Below are 26455 nucleotides of genomic sequence, written 5' to 3'. Positions count from 1 at the left end.
CCTTAGTTGTAAAGAAGAGGAGAGTAAAATAATTTGATTAATAATTATTATTACTGTTACTAATACACTTAAGTTTAAAGAATATTTATAGATTATTCAAAAGTGATATTGTTTTATAAAGTGCTGAAACAACAAAATGAATATGCTTTATAAAATTAATAGGATTTTAATGTAGTATTCATGGATTATTTATCAGAAGACCAATTGATACGACATTGAATTATGACTGCTATTTTATTGTTAACTCATTAGTAGCTTTCGAAGTGAAAAGAAAAAGAGCCAATAGATGAAATCTTTGTATACAAGTAGTTCTACGAGTAAATATATTCAGGTAATTAGTGAATTATACTGAATATGGTCAATCTAAGGCTACAGAAACAAAACCGTTACCTTGATGCATAGCTTAACTGTTCGAAATCGAATGCAATAATCCATATATTAACAGCCAGACTGTCATTGGTTTGTTCTTTTCAGAATAAACGTTACTAAAGTAGCTAAAAAGTGAAATTTAAAGTTAGTAATATTAACTTAAAGCAATTACTTCTAATAACATTTTGTTATGGCCCAATTTTAAATAAAATTCTATAAATCCTAAATTTTAAATTATTCTCTTCAAACACTAAACAAATTGATTATGAAAGAATTCAGCTGTATTTCCATGCTGATGATATTTTTTTCTGAGGAGGAGGAATATGACATTATTGCTTTTTCCAGATAATCAGAAAATCTCTAACATAAAAGACAGAAAGGCAACAATCTTACTTGTCTCAGATTCTCAGCAATCTTTCTATAAAAAAACAAAACATTTAAACGCTTAATATTTCTGACTAGAATAAAAGTTGATTACTAGAAGGAATGCTGTATATATAATTTATTTCAAGAAATAGTCTGCCCAAGCATCCTGGGTTGCCAAAAACACAGAATAACACACATATAAGAATAGTAATGATTACAGTAAGATAGATGAGCCAAATTTAAATGTAAACTAGGAGCTTAAGTTTAAGAAATAATAAATTTGTACATATATTTGTAACAATCACACACTAACGAATAGAAAAGGGGGGGGGGTATTATGATATTCCGTATAAATGATTTTTCAGAATTGCCACAGACCCTTTAATGGTTGAAGTAATTATTTTTGGAATGATGTCATGGATTCCAAATGTTTTGATAGTGTTTACAGTTGATCGTGGGATGGTGCCCCTCGCTCCGATCATTAAACCATGTACTTCCCAGGTGCCTTCCATCTGATATTTTTCTCGAAAATACGGAATAGTAGGCTCATAAATTTGTTGTTTTTCTTTGTTGACCTCGGATGGTTGGGTCTGGCTCATCTCAAATCTAACAGTTGGGTCCAGTATAAAGCCTTTACTATTAGTCTTGTCTAGAGCCACGATGTCCGCTCTTCTAATTCCGCCGCCTTCAGACGCAATGCAGTGCACCTCTTCATGGACCTCGAAGGATTTGTTTCTAAGGGCTTGTGCTATTAGACCAGAAGTGGAAAGTAAGGCTCATACTGTACTGATCAGTGAATAATCAGATTCAACGCAGTTCATTAAAACTTGACTGTTATGTATCTGCCAGTATCTACAGTATATTAAGATTGCTTTTCGATACAAGCAATGACTTCATAGACGTCGATATTTAGGAGATGTGATAGTGATTAATCAATAAGAGTATAATGACAGAAACTCAACTAAGCAAATACTGGAATTCAGTTCCCGATATTGGATGCAGTGGATAAGATCTTCATAGAAGTATACAGAAAGAGCTTGCTATAACCTATATAGGCCCTACTAGAGAACAGGGAACTGTTCTGCAACTGTCAGAAAGAAGTATGAACGCATAGGAAGTGCTTATTGATTAAACGTCAGGAAAATGAGACAAAATTGCGAATGAGAGTATGGGGGCGAAGTGGCTGCAAATGAAAAAATCTTTTGAAGAGAATTTAAAAGTAAAAGAGAGAAGTAAGACATCTGAGTTTGAAAAATTAATTTTTATCTCTTCAATTGTCTTTACATGTCCCTCTTATAACTAGGCTCGTGAAATCAAACCGTAATCTAAGATTAAATTCAGTAAAGCATTATTTGTATAAATTTGAAATGCAGCATTTTATTTCTACACCGTTACACTGCTTAAATCTTATTAATATGAGTATAAACTGAAATTTTTAGAATGAGGATGATATTGGGATAGGTGTTCTTAAAGTAATGCAAATTTTTATCCCCTAGTTAGTTATTAAGTTTAAGTAGCTACCATTCTTTTCACCAGTTCAGAGACAACGAAACATAAATACACCATATTACATTTTCTAAACACTAAATCCTTAGAATTCCTGTAAAAAATAAGGCTTTTGGGTTATATTATCCACCCTTGCATGAGGAAGAATACCTGTGAAACTTTCCTGAGTTATAGTAATTAGAAAATACAAGTTAGTTAAAGAATATTTGAAATATTTTTTTTGGAATGATACTTGGGATCAAGACAACCATACTTCGCGAAGTACTCTTGAATCCATTCGCCGTTTCAGTGTTGATGTGTCAGGATATAGTATATGTCAGTAGTTGTAGGAATATTATTTATCTGTCGACTCTTTCAACTGAAGAAATTATCTGGGATAAAATTCTCTTTCGACGAGAAATGATGCACAGATTTCGCATGGAATCCTCTATCAGTCTCTTATGGCGTGATGTAAACGTAAGATACGATATCCGAAGCTTTACTTTCTTCCCTGAAGAAGCCATGCTGAAGACTTAATTTTCCTTTTAATTCCATCATACTCGGCAAGGTTTCAACCCAAGAATCTCGAATAGAAGGATCAGCACTGTAACCATTGGATTAATGAAGACATTATAGCTAGTTATCGGTCGAAAAGCCCAATCATATTTTTATATACTTAATATAATTTATACAAAAGGAAATGACTGAAAGCATAGTCACCAATTACAGTGTAAAATTCTATTGAAATACGATAGTGGAATTTATTTTGTGAACTCGAAATTGTCGGTATATTCACTGATGAACTTTTGTGGTTCTACAATATTGACTGTAACAACAATAAGACACATTTCGTTGACACTAGCATACAAAAAACTGTGATTTTTGTGTCTCCATAAGGATAAATACAATTATTGTGTCAAGTCCGGTGATCTCGTAGGCCAGAATAAGTGCTCAACTTGACGACATGCAAGCTCGCAAGGAAGTACTTCCCACCCATTGTTGCTTAAGTAAATATGCTTATTTATTTTGATTCCAGCTAGCATTCAAACAAGTTTCTACACACGATTTTTCTTCACCGTCAAACGATTTGGATTGGAATGTAAATTACACATTTAATGAAATGCAGAAACACTATGTGCGAAGTATGTTAGTTTGAATAGTTTCTATTCGTATTTTCAAGTACATTTTTGTAAAGTAATTATTATTTAGTTGTTATTACTTATAGTCTTAAACCAGAAGATATTTTATACAAGAAAATGAAAAATAAAAGATTCATAAATGGAGATCTCAATAATGATTCAGAATCTGAATCTTCGAAAAGGAGAGACAATATATTATTTCAAGAAAAATGACAGAATTAATTTTCTATGATATAGTGGATATTATTAATTTCTGGGAAGTAGGTACTAACAACGTGTATATACATAAATTGAGTATTTTTATATTTTCAGAAACGTCATTACAACATACATTTAATAATTTCATTTATTTTATTTTATAATAGTAATTTTGTTCCATTTACATACTGACGCTCGCTAAGTAAGAATGAAGTTGCTTCAACCTTAAAATTTTATTTGATTAAAGTACCGGTAATTTAATTTGTTTTAATACAGTAAATTTATTCCTTTATAATATTAATTGTAGCTTTATGTTCGGTTGATGAAATAATTTCCAGCAGAAGTACTTCACAATTTCCTACTTATATAATCTAACATTTATATATCTGGATGAAGGATACGTATCGAGTCCTTTCCTCTTATCGTGATACCCAGTCATCAACCCGTGATCTTGATCTTAAGAGAATTATGACAATTTATTAAAATAACGTGTGTAATGTGTTTAAAGTATTAACGTTTAATGTACCATTACATTAATCTCTAAGGAATACAAATAGATTTTAAGTAGAGACTATTGTAATTGCTACCGAAGCATTATGAGGACATAGTTAATTATCTTGAAGTATTTTATATTAATCATTCACTTCCGGAGTTGAATAGGTATGGGATTACTCTAAGCAGTATTTACATAGATCACATCATTTAATCTATAAAACTATTAAAAAGAAAGTTATATTTTGAATCTGCCATGAATTTTCAAGGAAGAATTGTACGAAAATTGGCATACTTATAACCTAATACAGAAGTAGTTTATTTAATTTATTGAATATGCCTTCCATGTTATTCTTAAAAAATTACCAACAAAATTTATGCATTACATACTTTTAATTAATTCCGATACATTAGCCTATCTATAATTTTTCAGTGAAATGTAATATTTTTACTGGTAGTATGGTAACTTACACATATTTTTAAATATATAGCCAAAGTAAAAATAATGGTTTTGCTTAATGAATACCTGGAAAACGGGTAAACAATCAGAAAGCCATATGCAAAAAAAGCAGTAGTATTTTTAATTTTTATAAACTCAGCACTGCGTTAGCTAAATCTGAAGAATTTGAAATTCAGCAAATTTTGTTTTGTGAGAATACGATTTATATATTAAATTTTGAGTAAACTATAATTGATAACAATTTCAAAATAATAACTTTCCTTTGTATAACTTCACAAATTCGTTATATGTACATATATCTTAATATATTTTACTCTAAATTTTATAAGTTGTAAGACCACTGAGTGCATTTAAATTGAGTAGTGACAGGGAACGGTAATTGGAGCAGAAAATTTTTATTAACTTGGTGCGTGTTTTTAAATTTCATTTGGGGGAGTCAGGAGCAAAGAGATGCAAGTGACATTTCTAAGAACATGAGTTAAGTGCGTCCATTGCAAGCTAAAACGTCTAAAAAATTTAATGGCAAATGGATATATATTTTAACCACATCACACACTAAAATTGAAATAAAAAATTTCACGGAATTTACGAAAGCTTGAGTACTTTTTACCACATTTTCTCAAAAATAACTTAATTGCACTTATACTCCTTTGCTTTTGACTCCCTCATTTGATCAGTCAATCAGTCCTATACCTGCTACAGATATTAACTGTTAAAGTTAAATCTAAATAGCTGGTAGCGAAAAATCTGTATTTTGTTCCATAGAGCGTATTCCGAATCTCACCGGTGAGCAATCCGATGGCATCACGGTGTTCCGAATTCCACCGATGACGTATTGATACTCCACCGGTGTCGCACCGGTGCCATCAACTTGCAGAGGTGGTGGCAGTCTCCATCAGCCCCCATCAGTGAATCTGATTGGTTCTTGTATAGGGCGGGAATTAGCAGACGAATAACATTGTGCACTGTTGTGTCATGGCGGTGTGTTCTGCTTTAGTTCTGCTGTATTGTTTGTAATGAGCACAACGTAAAAACAATATGTTAATGGCTTATGAGCGAACATGTCAACGGACCCGTTATTACTACCGGTTCAAGAAATAAATTGTTTATGCTATCTTTTCTTTGAACGAGATGGGAGTACGAAAATTTCGCAAAATTTTGCTAGCGTGGCACAGACAACAACTTGTACAGTCGCCATGACAGCCATCGATCCTTCCAGCAATTTTGTTCCTTATTTCGGTGCAACGTGACGTCATTGATGCCACCGGACCGGTGAGATTCGGAATACGCTGATAATGCCTGATAGGAGACTTAAACAGTGACGTCACAGAGAGAGAGAGAGAGAGAGAGAGAGAGAGAAAGAAGTAATTGCTATTTAACCAATGGCAGAGGTCTCATTTCACGCTTATCTTGAAGTTGGGCGGTCTGAAACATTCTGCGTCCTCCCAACTCCAAGGCAAGCGTGGAATGAGATCTCTGTCATAGGTTGATTAGCAGTTATCCTTTTCCCTCTCTCTGTGGGCACTGTTTACAACGCCTGTCAGGCTTTGTTGGACGAAGTATAGGAGTGTTGTGTAGACAAGTTTCAAGAAAACGTTCTAGATTCTGTATCTGTGTAAAGAAGATTATTTTTTGGTCTGCAGAATGCATCTGTTATGGTAACAATTAATATTAGAGGAGAAAAATTCGCCCCGGCGCCGGGGATCGAACCCGGGTCCTTGGTTCTAAGTACCAAGCGCTCTCACCATTGAGCTCCTGTAATATTAATTCTTACTATAACAGAAGTATTCTGTAGGACCAAAAAATAATAATCTTTACGCAGATTCTTCGAGCAAGAGTACATATAACTGTACAGATTATTGTGCATATTACTGTGGAAACCCGGCCACCAAGTCGTTCAACAGAGTGCTCTCCTTGTATAATGGCAGTTGATTTAATATAAAGCGTCAGCATACATGCCCAACTTGGAATCAGACCACAAAGGGAAAACACTGGAGAAAAGGGGTTCGATCCGGTGCCGTGGATTTAACTTCGGCGTAGCTCAATGGTGAGAGCGCTTGGTATGTAGAACCAAGGACCCGGGTTCGATCCCCGGCGCTGGGGCGAATTTTTCTCCTCTAATATTAATTGTTCTAGATGCTGGCCATTTGGTTCCATAGTTTAAATTTAAATTAGCTGGCATTTAAGCAATTTGTTTTCGGGACACAAATTCGCCAGGAGGTGAGTTTAAGTCTGGCTTAATTTTGACACCAACCAAAAGTACGACAGAAATGTTAACGGATTGCTTTAATTAAAATATCCGAATATATTTCCTAAACTGAAAATATAAGCGTTTTAAGAAGATCAATTTTCAGCAAAACCGTAGATAAAAAATTAGATGTTCAGAATAAACTTTTAGTATTCCAGTACTCCACTGTGTCCTGAAACTTAATATGACCTACGTTTTCGAACCACATACAGGTTCCTTCATCAGGGCAAATAGGTAAGACCAGATGGGTCGTCTACCCTGTTGCTCTTGTTTGGCTACTCCAGGGGGTTGAAACAGACGTAACGAGCCCAGATTAGGCGACCCCTGTGGTCATACCTGTCTGCCCTGATGGTGGAACCTGTATGTAATTAAGAAACATTGTAAATGCTAAGTTTCAGGACACGGTGCAATATCCAAAATTCTGTTTCTGATCACGTTCACAGTAGAAGGCTAAACACACAAATTAATGTATTTTTTGAAGTAGCATCGTCTATAATTTTAGACACTCAGTGGTCTTAAACTCTGTGCATTGATGTTCTATTGATATTAATGTAACAAACTTTTCTCTATTTCAGTTGAAGGATTCAGAACCATAGTGGGCCAAGCGCCATTAACTAAAACCGTAGAAAACAAGGGTTAAAATTAAGTTATTACCACAATTCAATGGGAATATAAGGCAAATAATAAAAAGTATACATATTAAAACTAAATACGTCAATCTTCATTAAACTATGGCATTCACTTAACTTTAACCCTTGCTTTCTCCGTTTTTAATAAATGGCGCTTGGCCCACTATGGCTCTGAACCCTTCAATTTTAAACGTATTTGAGTCTGAGAACACTTACGCAACCTAACACATAAAAATTACTTCACACAGGTGAATAAATATTGTACTTACGTGGATCGAGGACTACAGATTTCTTGACGGTGTAATTCGTCTCCGGTATCTTGAGCTCACAATCGTATGTAATCGGATCTCCTAGTTCAGAATCATTCACTGTTATCGACGCCACGGCGTCAAATACTCCATCTCTTGGAATCGTTTCAAATTGTATATCGTGTGTGCCAGATCTGGAATAACAAGACAAAAATAATGACTGCAATATATTTCTTACATAAATTGAATGCATAAAAATGTGATGAAATGAATTCAAAAGTCAGGAACGTTGTTTTCTTGTGATATATAAAAAAAAAACAATTCATGTCTTGTTACCAACCCTAATGGAAATAATGCAATATCGCTGTATATATCTGCATGTCACGATATACACTTTTGCTTGTGTTACATCTTACGGTGGCTGGCTGCCAATGTCTTTGCATACAGCGAAATGTTATATTTAAAAGGCAAATATTTGATTTAATACATGGGACTGGCGATGTTGAAAGTAAGAATGCTTCCAAAGCTTCTTTGAAGATGTGATATATTTCACATTGAAAAGAGCTTATGTCGAGAAGCTGTTTGTCAAAAGAGCAAGTGCTCTCTTTGCTCTTCCATTTCTGAATGGTGTCTTCTTTGTATGCGACTTATACTACTATGTCATGAAAGTATAGAACGGAGTGACAGTTGCTTTATGTCAAAGTAAAAGACACTCCCCATTCCTGTAATATCCTCACGTTGTGAAATGTGCCGCAGAGTAGTAAAATTCTGTGAGCCAATATCACTATAAAGCACCGTGGTACAACAAAGAACGGTGAAGCTTAGGACCAAAGTCAACACACAGCAGAAATCCTAGTACCAGTATGTATATTGTTCATGATATTTTGGCGTATTGCGATATGTGACACAATACCACACGCTTAGAGTTACACATTCGCCAGAAATTTCTTATTGAAAAACTCAGAAAAGATAACTTATGGCCTTAACCCTGCGACTAGAAATAAATCTATTAAATAAATTATTTTATTTATTTACTTAACACTTTCTCTAAACAGGGATTACCTAGAAAACAAAGTACGCCATTTACAAAACAAAATTTTGAATATTACATATTACATGGGTAATTTGTTATGAATATAAAACCAATGCAAGAAATTCTTTTTGAAAGAAATTATAATGCAATGTCTTATCTGAGGTGATTTCTTAACAATGCAATCGAACGTTTCAACGCAAGTAAACAAACATTGGTAATTATACATGATGGTAAATGAAAAACCTTGCAAAATCAACAAACTGCTCCGGGATGGATCCTCTTGCTCCGATCATCAAGCCTATTACTTCTATCTGTTGTAATTGATATTTCTCTTGATAATACGGGACTGTTGGTTCATATATGAATTGTTTTCCCTTATGGATATCTTGCGGTTGGCTCTTGCAAGACTCGAAACAAACTATGGGGTCCATTATAAAATCTCTCCGATGGTCCTGGGAAGCGATCATAACTATTCTACGAGTGCTGCCAGTGGTTGATAGACCATGAACCTCTTCAAAAACAGTAAACCCAGTATTACGTAGTACTTCAGTGATGGCGCTTCGTACTTTGTGATGTCTGGTATTGCGCAAAGCCTCGTCATGCGAGCAAGAACCGAGGACGTGTGGGAGAGTTTCTATCCCGCTGACGCAATGACAGCAGCGGTTGTTGTCCATTGTTCTTCCCGGTATGGCACAAACTGCAGGAATGCATCAGTCTACAAAGCTGTAAGATTTGAAAAACAAATATTTAAGTGAAAATTATATTTCAAGAAACATCGTGCTAATTACAAAATAACACGAAATGCTTAAAATATTTTAACATCTGTGTCCAACCAGACGATTGTCAGTGAAAGGGCTCGGATCCCTTGTCTATCGAGGATATCGACGGCATCCTTTCAGCACTAGATCTGTCCAGGCTTTCAACATCATCTGTGATTCTGTCCTGTAAGTGTTCAGTCATGATGCTCATCGTGCTGTGACATTCTTCCCGCTCATGTGGTAGATATTAGGTTACGTCCAATTTCGTCTTTCACCTTTAAAATTATCTTAAATTCCTTTAAAGGAAGGTAAAAATCGAGTGAGACAAGTGGTCAGCAGTCCTAGAGCTCACGTACATAATACCTCACAACTCCAAATTCTCTTGCAAGGGAACGCGACCACGTACTTTTCAAATTTAAGGGGACATGATACTCAGAAGCATAAAAAAAATTTGAATTTTTTGTTTTTAACGGAAATAAATTCTCTGAATCTTCCTGATCAAGAATATATAGTTTTATAATGTTGCGATGTGTCCAACCTACAAAAAACAGTTTTTAATTGAGGAGGGTGTCTCATTAAATCAGTAGTGCCACGCCCCTTCACTGAAATGTGAAAGTGGAAACGTTGTATAGGATGTAAATGCCAGTAGTGATAGTACTGTAAATTAACAGTAATGATGTAGGCCTAAATAGTAGTGGTAATATTATAATTAGTGTAGATTTGTAAGTAAGTCAGAAATTTATTTTAATTTTTAAACGCGGTTTTCTTAAAACAACTTTTTTTATCTCTATTATATGCACCTATATCTCAGAAACTATTAGTGTTACAGACCTGAAATTTTGCACGCTCATTGTATATCAAATAATGACTTAATGGAAGTACTTTTAAATTGATATAATATGTATTACGAGATTTAGATATATCTTTTTGTGTTGGAAATTTCAGGTTCTTCTGGTTAGAATTTTTATAGAAGGATATTATTTTTTTAATTGATAAACTCGTACTAGATCTATAATTTTGCTAGTGAACTTAGATAAGTATATTGCACATTTGTATGAACAATTTTAGCTATTTTAAGAGAAAGGTGCATGAATTTAACATTTTTTTCCTTCTTTCAATTGAATACTTTTTTAAACTCAATTATAGCAGTTAATATAATAAACTAACCATCAATTTAATCCTAAAAGCATGTAGAGTAACGTGTAAAAATTTGAGAATAACACCTTTTATACTTTCGGAGAAATGACCACTTAAAGTCGGCATTGCGCATTGTGAAAATACGTAGACTAACTTGTTCCCTTAATTGTATCTTTTCCCAATTATCCTTCTTTCATTGTCGTCATCAGAAATTTTCAGAAAATGTTGAGGTGCAATAAAAAAAGATATTTAAACAAAATCGAGGAGTGTAAAAAATATATTTAAATTCAACATTACTTAAAGGAGACCTAAATCAATTAAAAAAATAACACACTATGTTTATATATAATTCTTACTTTAAGCATAATCATTCGTAGTTTTATGTCAACGGACAGGTACTTCACTGCAAACCCAGAATTCTCCAATCTTCCCTCTTTTCCGTCTTCCTCTTAATCCTCGCATACTATCCATATACATCGATATTGTCTATCACTGGTACCTTCTTCTGCTCCGAACTATTTTCCTGTTTACCATTACTAACAGTGCATCCTTCAGCAGGCAGTTTCTTCTTAGCTAGTGGCCGAGCCAATTTTTGTTCTTTTGTTCATAAGCACTTAAATCAGAAGTAGGAAGTTCAGGCAAATCAAATCAAAATAAAAATTCAAATTGAAAGATATTTTGTAACAAATATGCATTATAAAAGAAAATAATAATATTGTAATATTTTAAAGTCTGAGTTCCTGACTGAAGTGATTAAAAATATCATAGTAAATGTATGTTAAAGGTATCCTTAAGTATTCCTAGATGTCTGTGTTTTGTTAAACTGATGCCTAATTACTAAAAAGTTATTTTATGTTCAAACCTTATACATAGTTCTGAATTATTGTGTATAATTTAAATCACTTTCCTTCAGTTATTTACGGCCAGATAAACTGAAATACTTTATTTATTATAAATAGATTATAATGAAAATTGTTACATGTTGAAGACTTAATTTATACATCTTGATTACACAACTTTTAACGTTATATAACTTTGGAAAACGTATTTTGTGTCTTTCACGTGTTAAATTTTATGTTACCTTGTTAACATGTTTCGGCCTGCTATTGGCCATCAGAACTGGTTGTTGCTGGTTTTGGTGCCTTTTGTTTTGTTTCCTCTGGGGATGTGTTTGTGTAGTGTAATGTGGAGTCGAAGAGTGTGTGTGTTCTGAAATTGAGTTGTGTGTTGAGAATTTCATTTGGATGACAGCCATAACAAAATTAAAAAACACTTCCAAATGTGCATAACACATAACAAACGCTAACCACACATACAGAGACATCAACACAGACATGGAAATTCCATACATCCAACCAAAAAGCCAGAAACTGAACACACTAGAACAATACGAAATATACAAACACACAAAAACAATCCAAATGAAATTCTCAACACACAGCTCAATTTCAGAACAAATACACTCTTTTACCCCACATTAAACTACACAAACACACCCCCACATGAAAGAAAACAAAAGGTGCCAAGACCAGCAACAACCAGTTCTGATGATGGCCAATAGCAGGCCGAAACATGTTAACAAGAGTAACATAAAATTTAATACGTGAAAGACACAAAATATGTTTTCCAACCTTAATTTATGATTTGTATGATTAACGGTGACAGATATAGATGACTGTTAATGCATTTAACTTAGAATAAAATAAACTTGCATATAAATTCTAAAAATTTTTGTAAGTAGCATAGAATGAATATCTTCGTAAAATTTAGTTACACAGTTATATGGGACATTTTTACAAATAACTGTTCGTATATCAGTTAGCGGGACTGTTTAATGCGTTGCATATATTTTATAGCAGAAAATGCTTTGTGTAAGTAGATAAAAACGTGTGTAAAGAATTAAAAGTTTTGCTTTATTACATTTGCCCATGTTTCCTTGAAATTGATATTGCAGTCCTGAATAACAAACGTTCATTGTTCTCTTTTAATATGCCACATACTAGATATGTAATATAAAACTCTTAGTTCCCTTGCTATGGATCACATATTCTAAAAAGTGACCATAGAGCCAAGAGTCATTTTAGTGTCAAAGTCTGTTTCTGGTAGCTTTTACGCAGGTTCATAATATGAAGGACGATGTAGTGGTTTCGTTTTGAAGAATAGCGTCTATATATTTTCATGCATCAAGGCATAATATAAAATGATAGTTACGTTTTTCCAGCACATAAAATTCTTAAAGCAGTAAATAGCTTTGAGTTGTAATATACAGCCTGACGTTACACAGCGAAGAATTCCCCATTGAAATATTTCTGCTAGTTATTAAATATAATACTTTTTTAAAGCAGACGGAGGAAATAAGAGAAATGCTGTCCACAATGGCGTATTCATACATGTAGTTCAAACTTAGTTACGTACATGTGCTCACGACGTTTTTTTTAGTTGGTTATTCAACGACGCTGTATCAACTACTAGGTTATTTAGCGTCTATGAGTTTGGTGATAGCGAGATGGTATTTGGCGAGATGAGGCCGAGGATTGGCCATAGATTACCTGGCATTTACCTTACAGTTGGGGAAAATCTCGGAAAAAACTCAATCAGGTAATCAGCTCAAGCGGGGATCGAACCCGTACTCCACACCTGTGGAGTAACGGTTAGCACGTCTGGCCGCGAAACCAGGTGCCCCGGGTTCGATTCCAGGTCGGGGCAAGTTACCTGGTTCAGGCTTTTTCCGGGGTTTTCCCCCAACCCAATATGAGCAAATGCTGGGTAACTTTCGGTGCTGGACCCCGGACTCATTTCACCGGCATTATCACCTTCATCTCATTCAAACGCTAAATAACCTAAGCAGTTGATAAAGCGTCCTAAAATAACCTACTAAAATAAAATAAATAAATAAATCGAACCCGAGCGCAACTTCAGAATTGCAGGCAAGCGCCTTAACCGACTGAACCACGTCAATGAGTCTCACGACGTTACATTGTATCATTTTATATCGAATTCTGAATATGTTAAAATGAATATTGAGGTTGTAGCTAGGTAGGGACTGGATTAACCCTTCAGTACTCGCGTGGATTACAATAGTAATCCATTGATATTTAATCCTTTATTACGTCACCACCTGCAGCACTGCGTATTTGAGCGTCAATGCAATTTCTCGTCACAGTCTAAATGAGGCATTACTGGTGTTTAGACGTATTTGTCACAACGCTTTGCAAAGTTATACGGAGTTTTATAGAGTGATACACAATTTTTCCGAGTGGATTACCATTGTAATCCACGCGAGTACTGGCGTTATCAGATAAGTGAAATGGTTTTATATGGTTTTGAGTGATACAATGCAGTAACTTTATGAAAAAAATGTGTGATATCGTTCCATCGTCTTTGTAGTTGGCTGCAATGTGTACGGAAAATACAAGCAATATTTCAAGTGGCTAGATGAATATCTGGATGATGGCATTGAAAATGAAAGTATGATGAAAGCAACAGAGAAGATCTTTTGAACGAAGTTCACGATTCTAATTCAGAACAAGACAATGAGGAGGAGGATGATGATTATGGTGATGGTGATGGTGATGAAAGACTAATGTCTATAAATGATGGAAACTGCTATAAGGGGAGAGACAACACGACAATTTGGCGGAAAGGACCAGTAGCTCAACGAGGGAGAAGAAGAGCACAAAATATAGTGATTCTTTTACCGGGCCCTAAAAGAGCTGCAAAAAATGCGCGGACACACACAGAGTGTTTTGACTGCTTTATTGATAAGACAATAATCAATGTAATAGTAAGGTGTACTAATATTTATATTGAAAAAGTGAAGCGTAATTACGGACGTGACAGAGATTGCAAATTGACAAATGACGTTGAAATTCGAGCACTCTTGGGTATTTTGTATCTTGCTGGCGCTTTGAAATCGGGAAGACTGAACGTAAGAGAACTATGGGATAAAAATGGCACAGGTATAGAGTCAATTTACCTGACTATGACCTACAATAGATTCCAATTTTTGTTACGATGTCTAGGCTTTGATAACATTCATAACAGGCAGAAAAGGAAAGAAATTGATAAACTGCCTGCTGTACGTGAAGTGTTCGAGTTATTTGTTCAGAATTCACAAAGGTGCTACATTCCAAGCGAATATGTAACTATAGACGAGCAGTTGGTTGCATTGAGAGGACGATGTCCCATGAAAGTGTATATACCTACTAAACCAGCAAAATATGGGATCAAAATTTTTGCTATGGTGGATGTGAAAACATATTACACTCATAATTTAGAAATTTATACTGGTATTCAATCAGATTGTCCATTTCACCAAAGTAACAATGCACATGCAGTGGTAAAGAGGCTGGTTCATTCCATCAAAGGAACAGAAAGAAATGTGACCACCGATAACTGGTTCACGAGCATACCTCTGTGTTTAGATCTTCTAGAAAATGATAAACTTACACTTGTAGGAACCTTGGAAAAAAAAGAGAAATCCCTCCCCATTTCACAACTAGTCAAGACAGGCAAGTTAACAGTACATTGTTTGGATTCAATGAAAGCTGCACAATTAATTCGTATGTACCAAAGAAAAACAAAACAGTGTTAGCATTATCAACCATGCATTATGATAAGGAAATGGATGAGGAAACGGGAGGAAGCCAGAAACCTGAAACAATATCATTCTATAATAGAACTAAATGTGCTGTGGATGTCCTGAAACAGTTATGCTCAGCCTATGATGTAAGCAGAAATTCACCCCGCTGGCCTCTGACTATTTTCTTTGACTTACTAAACATAGCAGGTGTCAATGCTCTTGTTGTATATTCTGCAAAAAAAAAAAAAAAAAAAAAAAAAAATTCTGCGGAAAAACTTCCTAAAAACGCTTGCTCTGGACCTAATGAAGCCACTAATTTTCGAGCGTATCACCCAACAGACAATTTCAAGAGAAATAAAGAAAAGAGGAGAGCAACTTTTTGGCATTCCACAAACAAGTCAAGAAGAAGGAACACGGCCAGAAGGTATTGGTAGGTGCTACATGTGTGGTAGAACAAGAAACAAGAGCACAAGACAATCTTGTTTCCAGTGCTTGAAGAGAATTTTTCCTACTCATTCAGATGTACTTTGTTTGAACTGTGTAGAAATGCATAGATCTACTCAGATAATTGAATCCGATGTAGATTAGACTCACGTGTGTAAAGTGTGAACAGCAAACATAAAAATGAAAGTGCAGCAATATCCTTCTTACAACACACAAAAACTTCTGTAAAATATTACAAGTGAAATGAGAATGATTGTTACATCCCTGAATTTTTTCATTGCTACACCCCTGAGTGAGGTATTTAGTTATCAAATATGACGTAAGAAAGGTCAGCAGTAGTGAACTTCCGTTTCCTGCAGGAGAGATTACATCAAGAGTTCAGGTGACCTTCAGACATCGAGTGAGCAACAATGATAGATATCCTACATAATTATGATGATAGTGAACTAACTCACAACTATGGTGCAACAATAAATTATGACTCAGAGACACGTCCAGTGTGGAAATATTATGCAAACATGTCACTTGAATGCAATTTGTGTACTATAATATATTTCATTATTAATATTTATATTTAATACGTTCCGTTATGCGTAACATATCCATTCTCATTACTGTAATAACTGAAAACAATATATTTCTTAACATTTAAATCTAATTGCAATGTTTAAACCTTGTCTGTGAACAAAAACAAATGTGGATTACCATTGTAATCCAGGTGAGTACTGGCGTTACGAAATTTAACGCGAGTAAGGAAGGGTTGCTCAGGAAAGTGACCGATGGCGGGCTTATGTAAGGACGGCAATAATTCTGTAGTTCTCGGGAAACGTGGCACAAGTCAAAAATGTTAATTTTATAGGAGAAGGGGAAAAATTGTCTTTACACTGGTTTATGCCGATTTGATTTTATTCTGTATGAATTATTGTAATGGGAGAAATACTTATGTCTCTTTTCCCAAGCGAGCAGATGTTCCATAAGTTGTCAATAGATTAATAAAAATTGTTTGTGGAAACTCACTCATGCCATTTTTCCCAAGCATTGCAGAATTGTAAGTCGGTTAAAATACCCTTAAGGTTTGGTCAAAATTTTGTCCGGATATTTTCTAGAACTGACACATTTTAGAACACAATTTTTGAAGTCTTATGTCGTAGGATCAACAGGACATCTGTATCCTTCTGAAGCAACATAGGACATCACATGACAACGGAAGAATATAAAGAATGTCCCATTTCTTTTGCTCACCCAAAATAAATTGTTTCTTACAAGCCAAATGAAAAATTGTTCTAAATAAATGTTTAAGTACAATGGGGAGTTAGTACTATGGATATATCTGTCTTGTAATCTTGTACAATAAGGATTACAAAGTAATCACTTTACTTTTTAAATGAAACTATGTACGTTTTGTTCATTTAATCTTTTAACCTCTTCAATATATGTTCAAAAATATATGACAATGTACAGTAGTGCAAAAAAAAAAAACAGACCGACCCTTGTAGCTGATTTCAGAGCCTTGTTCACTTCAGAGCACGATAGACTGCTGACTAAGACTTTCGTGGTTCGAATCCTGCCTGGGAAGGAAATATTCTTTTTTTGTTCCTTATTCAGATTTATTCCCAATACTTTTCAATTGCTGGCAAAATTCATGTTCTGGGAATAATAAGTAAATTAAGTAGTACAATATCGCTGCAATCGAAAAGTATTAGGAATAAATTTGAATAAGGAACAAAAAAGCAGTTTCCTTCCCAGGCAGGATTCGAACCACGAAAGTCTTAGTCACCAGTCATTTGTGCTCTGAGTGAACAAGGCTCTAAAATCAGCTACAAGGGTCTGTCTTTTTTTTTTTTTTGCCACTACTGTACCATTTTAGAATAATAAAGAAAACACTGAAGGGTGCATAAGAAAATGAAACTCACAGTGTACGTACTTAACTGTAAGTCTGGAGTGAAATAACACTTTGTAGTACTTTGCTACTGCTAATAAAACAGAACATTTACATGTCTTGCTGAAAGTGGTTATCATTGGAATTACTACATAATACAATCTTTGGACGAATTACTCCCTAGATCTAGCACGGAGAGTCAAATGAAAACCTCTCCTCTCCTCTCCTCTCCTCTCCTCTCCTCTCCTCTCCTCTCCTCTCCTCTCCTCTCCTCGGAAGTAATGCAATGGATTTTGTCTTAAAAATCATTCGCACAAGACCGAGTTTGAAGCCATGAACTTTGGGGCTGATGTATTGTGTACATTATATTATAATAGAGTGAGGCAGAAATTATTATTCCCTCAGGGATGGATAATTCAGATTATTCTGTGAAAATATAAACACTCCAGGGAGAAAATCCTTCTTAACCGCCCGGTAATTTGTATTCTAGTCTCAGGCTACACAACAGAGAACCTCTCATGCCTTAGGCGGAATTCGAACGCACGACCGTAGATGTTCGTAGCCTTACAGCGCGCTCTACCCATTGCGTGTACCACAATCGCCAATATAATAACAGGTTTTACTGTTATTGTTTAGATGAGTTTGGTCTGGGTCTCTTGAAAGGAAATTCTGAAGGGTGGAATGGGAAGCAAGAACGCTGCTAGGCAAGTGAGAGCTCAGCACATATTGTCGGAGCTCAGAATGGGGACGACTACGGCGACGATATTCGCGAAAGTGCAAGCTGGGCTTATCAGCCGGTGTAACGACACGATTATGTAACAAACATTCAGGTCGGCGATCGATGTTTTCATCAGAATTGCAAATGGAGGAGCATTTCGACCTGTAGTCATCTCCGGCACTTTTCTATCCGGCGCGAGAACGACCTTATCACTCAAAAACAAGTGCAGGCTGTGAAACTTTATGACAAAAAGATTTCTGAGGTGTAAAAAGTTTCGAGCTCGGTGAATATGTTCTATATGCATGTCACCAATATTTTAGTTGGAGTTTCTTCTGGAAAGATTTCAACATTAAAAATGAGGTTGTCGTTTGTTAAAGGGAAAAAAGTTTCAGTGAGATCAAATATTGTGCTCGTAACTGACAAAGCGGACTTAGAAAATTCTACAGTTCTATTATCAGTGATATGATAGAAGCGAATGAACTAATATAACTTTTACATTATCTTTTTCTCCTACACCGTATTTCAAATTTTCTGTCTCAAAATTCTCTCCTCTTTGTATGTATGTATGTATGTATGTATGTATGTGAAGCGGGGTGAGTCATGCGAAGTGAGGTGAGTCAGTGAAGTTATGGTTTTACAATTCAATGAATAGTTCCGATCAGTGATAATTTATAGCGTCAATGAAATGTGTTCTATAGTGTCAGTGAAATGTGTTATAGAGTGTCAGTGAAATGTGTCCTAAAGTGTCAGTGAAATGCGTCATAGTGCCACTACAGTGAGTGAGATGAGAATAAGTGAAAGAATAATGAAACTTATGTAGGGACTATACATATGTAGTTTGTATTGTAAAATTAGGTTATTTTATGTTTTATTATTAATTGTAATTATTGTATTAAATTGTATTCTTATTGTATTGTGTATATAATGGTATTGTGTATTGTATAATTGTATTGTGTATTGTAATTTTATTCTGTATTGTTTATATTGTGTATACCACTGCCACCGGGTGCTTGCCCACTTGCAATGTAAATAAATACATACATGTATGTATGTATGTATGTATGTATGTATGTATGTATGTGTGTATCCTCGACCTCATCTCGCCAAATATCATCTCGCTATCAACATTCCCATCGACGCTAAATAACCTAGTAGTTGATATGGCGTCGCTAAATATCCAAGTAAAGAAAAATGACGACCGCTAATTCTAGTTAAAATTCCGACGATGGCGGCGGAGTTTACTAGTTCGGTCCCAAGGTCAAAAATATATTAGCCTACTGGTTCGGTCCGGAGCCAAGAAGTAAACCATACTAGCTCGGTCCCGGGACATTATGCAAATATCTACACCGATTTATAAAATATAGTGCCTCTTATATTGATATTTGCATCTTTTATTACCTTATCAAGAACTATATTAAACAATAAGCATGCCAGAGCATATCCTTGTCGCACTTCATTTTTTTTTTACCAGCAACTGTCGTTCTATTAACGGTATGCCAAATTCAGAAATGATGAATAGGAAACAATCGATATATATCTAATCACAGCAATCAGAACTTGATTTTTTTTTTATTTTATTGGATTATTTTACGACGCTTTATCAACATCTAAGGTTATTTAGCGTCTGAATGAGAGAAAGATGATAATGCCGGTGGAATGAGTCCGGGACCCAACACCGAAAATTACCCAGCATTTGCTCGTATTGGGTTGAGGGAAAACCCCGGGAAAAACCTCAACCAGGTAACTTTCCCCGGCCGGGAATCGAACCCGGGCCACCTGGTTTCGCGGCTAGACGCGCTAACCGTTACTCCACAGGTGTGGACTCAGTGCTTGAATGATCATCAAATTCTGTGTGATATGTAACAGACACAGTAGCCATGGAGCAAACATTTTTCGATAATGACTATTCTTATTCCGTAAATCGTCTCTTGTTGCCTGGCATTCTACCTTTCTTTAAAATAAAAAAAAGACTTTAGTTTCTTTCTTCCAATAGCAGAGTCTTTTACATTTTATTCCCCCGATTCTACGAACGAGCTCATAGATGTCGCTAGTGCCGACAAACGTAGACCACAATAGTTCATGAGAGACTATCCAGAGTGTACCAGAGCCGATGGTTCTACATTACACTCGTACTGAATGATGACGAAATTGTTGGGATGTCATAGGGGAACCACAGTACACAAAGAAACTTCCTGCATTTCCCAGACTACGGGCTTGCCAAACACAAATTATAGATTCGGAGTAGAACGGGATTCGAATTCACGCCACCCCCCCCCCCGGCTTACAAGTTGAACGCTGTAACACTGAGCCACCCTGGAGGTCCTCTTCATTGAAGAGGCTAATTAAAAATCTTTTATTTAGCTTATAATTCCTTTCAAACAAACACAGATAAGATTTTTTGAAAATTGCTGTCGTACATTTTGCTATATGAATTGCTACAGCTTCTTTGCTCCTTTATTTCGTCATGGCGATATGGATTGTATAAAAAACTATGAAACGCGATAAATAAAAAATAGCACAGAAATAATTTATGAAACGCGCTAAAATAAAAAAAACAACGTACCTCGTTCACAAGTTTCGACCTATTTATGGGTTATCTTCAGAACTGGTCGTTGTTGGTCTTGACGCCACTTGTTCTGTTTCCTGTGAGGGTGTGTTCCTGTGGTTTAGTGCAGAGTCAAAGAGTGTGTGTGTTTTGAAGTTGAGTTGTATGTCGAGAATTTCGTTGGGGTGTGTTTTTGTGTGTCTGTATATTTCATATTGTTCTAGCCTGTTTAGTTTCTGGCTTTTTGGTTGGATGTGTAGCAAGAAACTAAACACATTAGAACAATATGAAATATACAGACACACAAAAACACACCCCAACGAAATTCTCAACACACAACTCAACTTCAAAACGCAAACGCTCTTTGACTCAACACTATACCACAGGAACACACCCTCACAGGAAACAGAACAAGTGCCGCCAAGACCAACAACGACTAGTTCTGAAGATGACCCATAAATAGGTCGAAACATGTAAACGAGGTAGGCCTACGTTGAAATTTAACACAGGAAAGTCTTATCATACATATTCCGAAGAGATACAGTGTTAAAAGTTGTGTAATCAAGATATATAAAAAAAACGTTTAGGAGAAAAAGTCGATTTATGAAACTCGCTAAAATAAAAAACATTAAGCAGATAAAATCGATTTATGAAGAGCGCTAAATTAAAAATATAACTTTTATCAGAAAAAGCGATTTATGAAAGGCGCTAAAATAAAAGAAAAATGATTTATGAAAGGCGCTAAAATAAAAAAAAATAAGCAGAAAAAACGTGTTACTGCAGGAGGAACAATTGAAATGGAAACATTGGAGTGTGCAATGTGCTACACCCACACGATTCTCTACTGCAGTTCGATGATAAAACTTTTCCTTGTAAACTGCAGACGTGGGCAGTGAAGCACGAACACCGAAATAATTTAAAATAAAGTAAAAATTTATACGCACTAAAATAAAAATAACAGACACGCATAGATACGAACACAAAAGTACATATATACGATTTCATTCCCTTTCAAAATTCAGTAGTTGCTGCAACAAGTAATATAATGTAGATGAAGGCACCTATAGATAAAGTTTTCGCAACCGATTTGTGAAATATAACAGCAGTTTCCATTATTTAGAATTTCTCTGCCGTTTGTAGCTACGTTCCGCTCTAACGGATTGTAGCTGAAGCATCACTTTTTTTTTATGGATTCTTACTGGGTAGCCTAATTTGAAATAATGTTGCCAACTGAATATAAAAAGTACTGCTGACTCTGTATTGTGATGCATACGCAAATGAACGTGCTAAAAATAAAGACTTTTTTTGTTCTATGTAGTCATAAAAATTAATAAGAGTTGAAAAATTCTACTGCCACAGTATTATACGCATGAGTTGAGGCGCGGCTTTAACACTGAATAGAGGTCACAGCCATGGATTTCACTCTCACTACGGGATGGATGTACAGTATCTGTCTGGTGTCAACATAAAGTCATGAAACATTAAATGAGATGTATACAACACTTTGAGTTCAACTGTGCACAGGGCTACTTGGAAAGAATAATCTTAAAACTGTGTAGTTAGACATTTTTACACTTAATATTTAATTAATTTATTTAAATCCGCCACCAACAGAAGCAGGCTTCCAATTACAAGTGGCTTACACAGATACATACACAAAATACATAATAAGAGAGAAAAAAACAAAACAACAATACAAAAGGAAGAAAGAAAACACATAACGGTAATAGATGCTAGAATATAGTATTGCAGTTAATATAGTGCCAAATGTCAATATAATGATGCAAAATTATTTAAAAACTAGAGTAAAAACATTATAATACACTTATTCATAATTTAAATATCTAAGAAAATACAATTCTTTTTAATATTGTATGACATTTGTCAACTGTTAAACTGATGTCTAAATGAGAATCACAGTTTAAAGACAGAGAGTTGTAAGTACATAAAAACAATGGAGAGTTCTTGAAGAAAACAGTTCTAGGAATGGGAATAACAAAAGGTTGCCTATGACGTAATTCTGTTCTTTTTACATTGAACTGAAGGAATTTAAGCAAATCTCAGGTATTCAATATACCGTTAACAGTCTTATAGAGTAAAATTTGACTATTTATTAATCGTCGAGGTGTTAAAGTTTTATAATTAAATTCAAAAAGTAACTGATTATATGAAATTTGCTTTTCATAAGACGACACGTGATTTTTTTTTAATATAAATAACATAAAAATCGAATGATTTCGAGGGAAAAATTGTTCCGGGGCCGGGCATCGAACCCGGGACCTTTGGTTTAACGTACCAACGCTCTACCACTGAGCTACACGGGAACTCTACCCGACACCGATCCTATTTTTCCCTCTATATCCACAGACCTCAAAGTGGGCTGACAACCGTCAAGCAACCAACTTCGAGTGCACACTAACTCCGTGTGACTTAAATTGGATCGGTGTCGGGTAGAGTTCCCGGGTAGCTCAGTGGTAGAGCGTTGGTACGTTAAACCAAAGGTCCCGGGTTCGATGCCCGGCCCCGGAACAATTTTTCCCTCGAAATTATTCAAATCAACTTTACAGGGAGTTATACCTGAAATCTTGATTTGCATAATACACGTCACTGTTCGTTAACACAATTTAAGTCACACGGAGTTAGTGTGCACTCGAAGTTGGTTGCTTGACGGTTGTCAGCCCACTTTGAGGTCTGTGGATATAGAGGGAAAAATTGGATCGGTGTCGGGTAGAGTTCCCGTGTAGCTCAGTGGTAGAGCGTTGGTACGTTAAACCAAAGGTCCCGGGTTCGATGCCCGGCCCCGGAACAATTTTTCCCTCGAAATTATTCAAATCAACTTTACAGGGAGTTATACCTGAAATCTTGATTTGCATAATACACGTCACTGTTCGTTAACACAATTTAAGTCACACGGAGTTAGTGTGCACTCGAAGTTGGTTGCTTGACGGTTGTCAGCCCACTTTGAGGTCTGTGGATATAGAGGGAAAAATTGGATCGGTGTCGGGTAGAGTTCCCGTGTAGCTCAGTGGTAGAGCGTCGGTACGTTAAACCAAAGGTCCCGGGTTCGATACCCGGCCCCGGAACAATTTTTCCCTCGAAATTATTCAAATCAACTTTACAGGGAGTTATACCTGAAATCTTGATTTGCAACATAATCTTTTCTGTATCCTTTCTATTTGCATCTGATGGCACTGGAACTGAGGTGACCATATTACAGACGCATACTCTAGTTTACTCCTAACTAGAGTTTTATATAGAGTATCAATAGTAGCCTATTTATATTTTTCAATTCGTTTGTAATTCTGATTATTAATCCTAATTTTCTATATGCATGAATTACCACGTGATTTAAGTGCATTTTAAAACATAAGTTGTGTGTAAAATAAATACCCAAATCCTTAAATGATTCTACTCTAGGTAACTTCACACCATTAATTTCATATACGAATTTTGAGCAACTGTCTTTTTTTAGAATACGTCATAAAGCAACGTTTATTAAGATTTAACAGAAGAAAATTATCGATACTCCATCTATATAGCCTGTCCAAATCATGCTGTAGATCAAAAACGTCTTGTTGTTTGTCAATGACTTTATACAATTTAACATCATCAGCATATAGTAAACATTTAGAGTGGAAAATCTGTGGAAATATATAACTACTATTGGTTGTATCCTGTAAAATATGCAGCTACATTTCTGGAGGACTACCTGGTGTCCGGCTTACAGATTTAATATAGATAAAGAAGTAGGGCTGCCGATTTCGGACACAAAACATTGCTCGGGTTAGACATATCCTGTAGGCCTATGTTATTCTGACAGCATGCACATTTATTCATTTAGTGTTCTACTCAAGGGTAGGTCTTTCACTGCAAACCCAACTTCTTCAGTCTTTCCTATTTTCTGCCTTCCTCTTTGTTTCCTCACATGATCCATATATCTTAATGTCGTCTATCATCTGATATCTTCTTCTACCCCGAACTTTTCTCTCGTTCACCATTCCTTCTAATTCATCCTTCAGTACGCAGTTTCTTCTGAACCTGTGATCCAACCAATTCCTTTTCCTCTTTCTGATCAGTTTCAGCATCATTATTTCTTCACCCACTCTTTCCGACACAGCTTCATTTCTTATTCTGTCTGTCCACTTCATATGTTCCATTCTGCTCCATATCCACATTTCAAATGCTTCTATTCGATCCTCTTCACTTCTTCGTAATGTCCATGTTTCTGTCCCATAAAATGCCACACTCCACACAAAACACTTCACTAGTCTCTTCCTTAGTTCTTTCTCCAGAGATCCGCAGAAGATGCTCCTTTTTCTATTAAAACCTTCCTTGGCTTTTGCTATACTCCTTTTGAATTCCTGGCAGTAACTCATTTTATTACTTATAGTGCAGTCTAGTATTTGAAACTATCCAATTGCTCTACTGCCTCATTTATAATTCGCAAGTTTACCTTATGTATTTTTCTCCCTATGACCATGCTCTTCGTCTTATTTGCATTTATCTTCATCCCAAACTGCTCACAGCTGTCATTTAGCTCCAGTAGCATATACTTTGGTATCATTTCCTCTTCTGTTAACAAAAATTTTATCATGTAATTTCTAAATTTTCAGTTCTTTTCGGATATTTTCGTTTTTATTAAGTCATTTCTAGTAATTCCTTTAATTTTCCTTAGAAATCTTATTTCTGCTGTCGTATTTTACTTTTTTTTTTTTTTTCATTATCCACGGTTCAATGCCATACATGAGTACCGAGGACCGAAACTGCCATTTTCTTATAAAATTTCAGTTTTGTTTCTTCCCCCCTCCCATTTTTTTAAAGTTCTCGTTATAGTTTCGCATATGTATTGAAATTTATCTTCTTTTCCATATCTTTATCGACATCAAAACTCATATGACAACCTAAGTAAGTAAATTAGCAACTAATGCAGACATTTATTTTCAACACATATTTTCGATCTTCCTGGATATAATACGTATTAATATTAATAAAGCCACTTGCCTCCCCTATTGCCATGACCACAAGGAGATTGTGGAGGCAGCTATTGTAAGTACCCCATCGATGTAGCCTGCGGACAGCGCAGTGGGTAGCTGGAGGGTGTAAAAAAGCCGCAGTCTATTCCCTCCTCCTACAGGCCAACCAGACGGGAAGATAAAAAGCATGTGACCTTGCGTGAATGTTTACGTTCTCCAGATATCCCTTGCGCCGAGTAAAGGAGTTAATAACCCCTGCTCTAAACCATTTATTTTTCATTTCCAGTAAAATTTTCCAAATTAAATTTTCTCCTAATTCCTTTTCTAATTATTTCATATCTTGCGTAGTCCTGTCTAATAAATGCTAGTCAGCTGTCCTATAGTGTTGCGTAACCTCTACAATTCACAATACAAGTTAATTTATTTATTCATTCATAGTGTTCTGCCAAAAGGTAGATCTTTCACTGAAAACCCAGAATTCTCCAGTCTTTCCTATTTTCTGCCTTCCTCATCTCCTCATATGATCCATATATCGTAATGTCGTCTATCATTTCATATCTTCTTCTGCCCCGAACTTATCTCTCGTTCAGCACCCTTCAGAAGGCAGTTTCTTCTCAACCAGTGACAGCCAATTCCTTTTCCTCTTTCTGATCAGTTTCAGCATCATTCTTTCATCATCCACTTTTTCTCAAATAGCTTCGTTTCTTATTTTGTTTGTCCACTTCACACGCTGCATTCTTCTCCATATCCAC

The 26455-nt window shown here is 35.5% G+C and overlaps 1 protein-coding gene across 2 annotated transcripts in view; it reads right to left on the bottom strand.

Annotated features, from left to right (window-relative positions):
- The window catches only part of LOC138710843 (uncharacterized), an 858539-nt gene that overhangs the window by 480200 nt on the left and 351884 nt on the right, over window positions 1-26455 (bottom strand). For both annotated transcript variants that reach the window (XM_069842005.1, XM_069842006.1), the window contains exon 4: window positions 7656-7828. In XM_069842005.1, the coding sequence (XP_069698106.1) occupies window positions 7656-7828 (173 nt within the window). The remainder of the gene's footprint in view (window positions 1-7655; window positions 7829-26455) is intronic.

Source organism: Periplaneta americana, chromosome 12, assembly GCF_040183065.1.
Source record: "Periplaneta americana isolate PAMFEO1 chromosome 12, P.americana_PAMFEO1_priV1, whole genome shotgun sequence".
Lineage (NCBI taxonomy): Eukaryota > Metazoa > Arthropoda > Insecta > Blattodea > Blattidae > Periplaneta > Periplaneta americana.
This window is presented reverse-complemented; position numbering and strand designations above follow the sequence as displayed.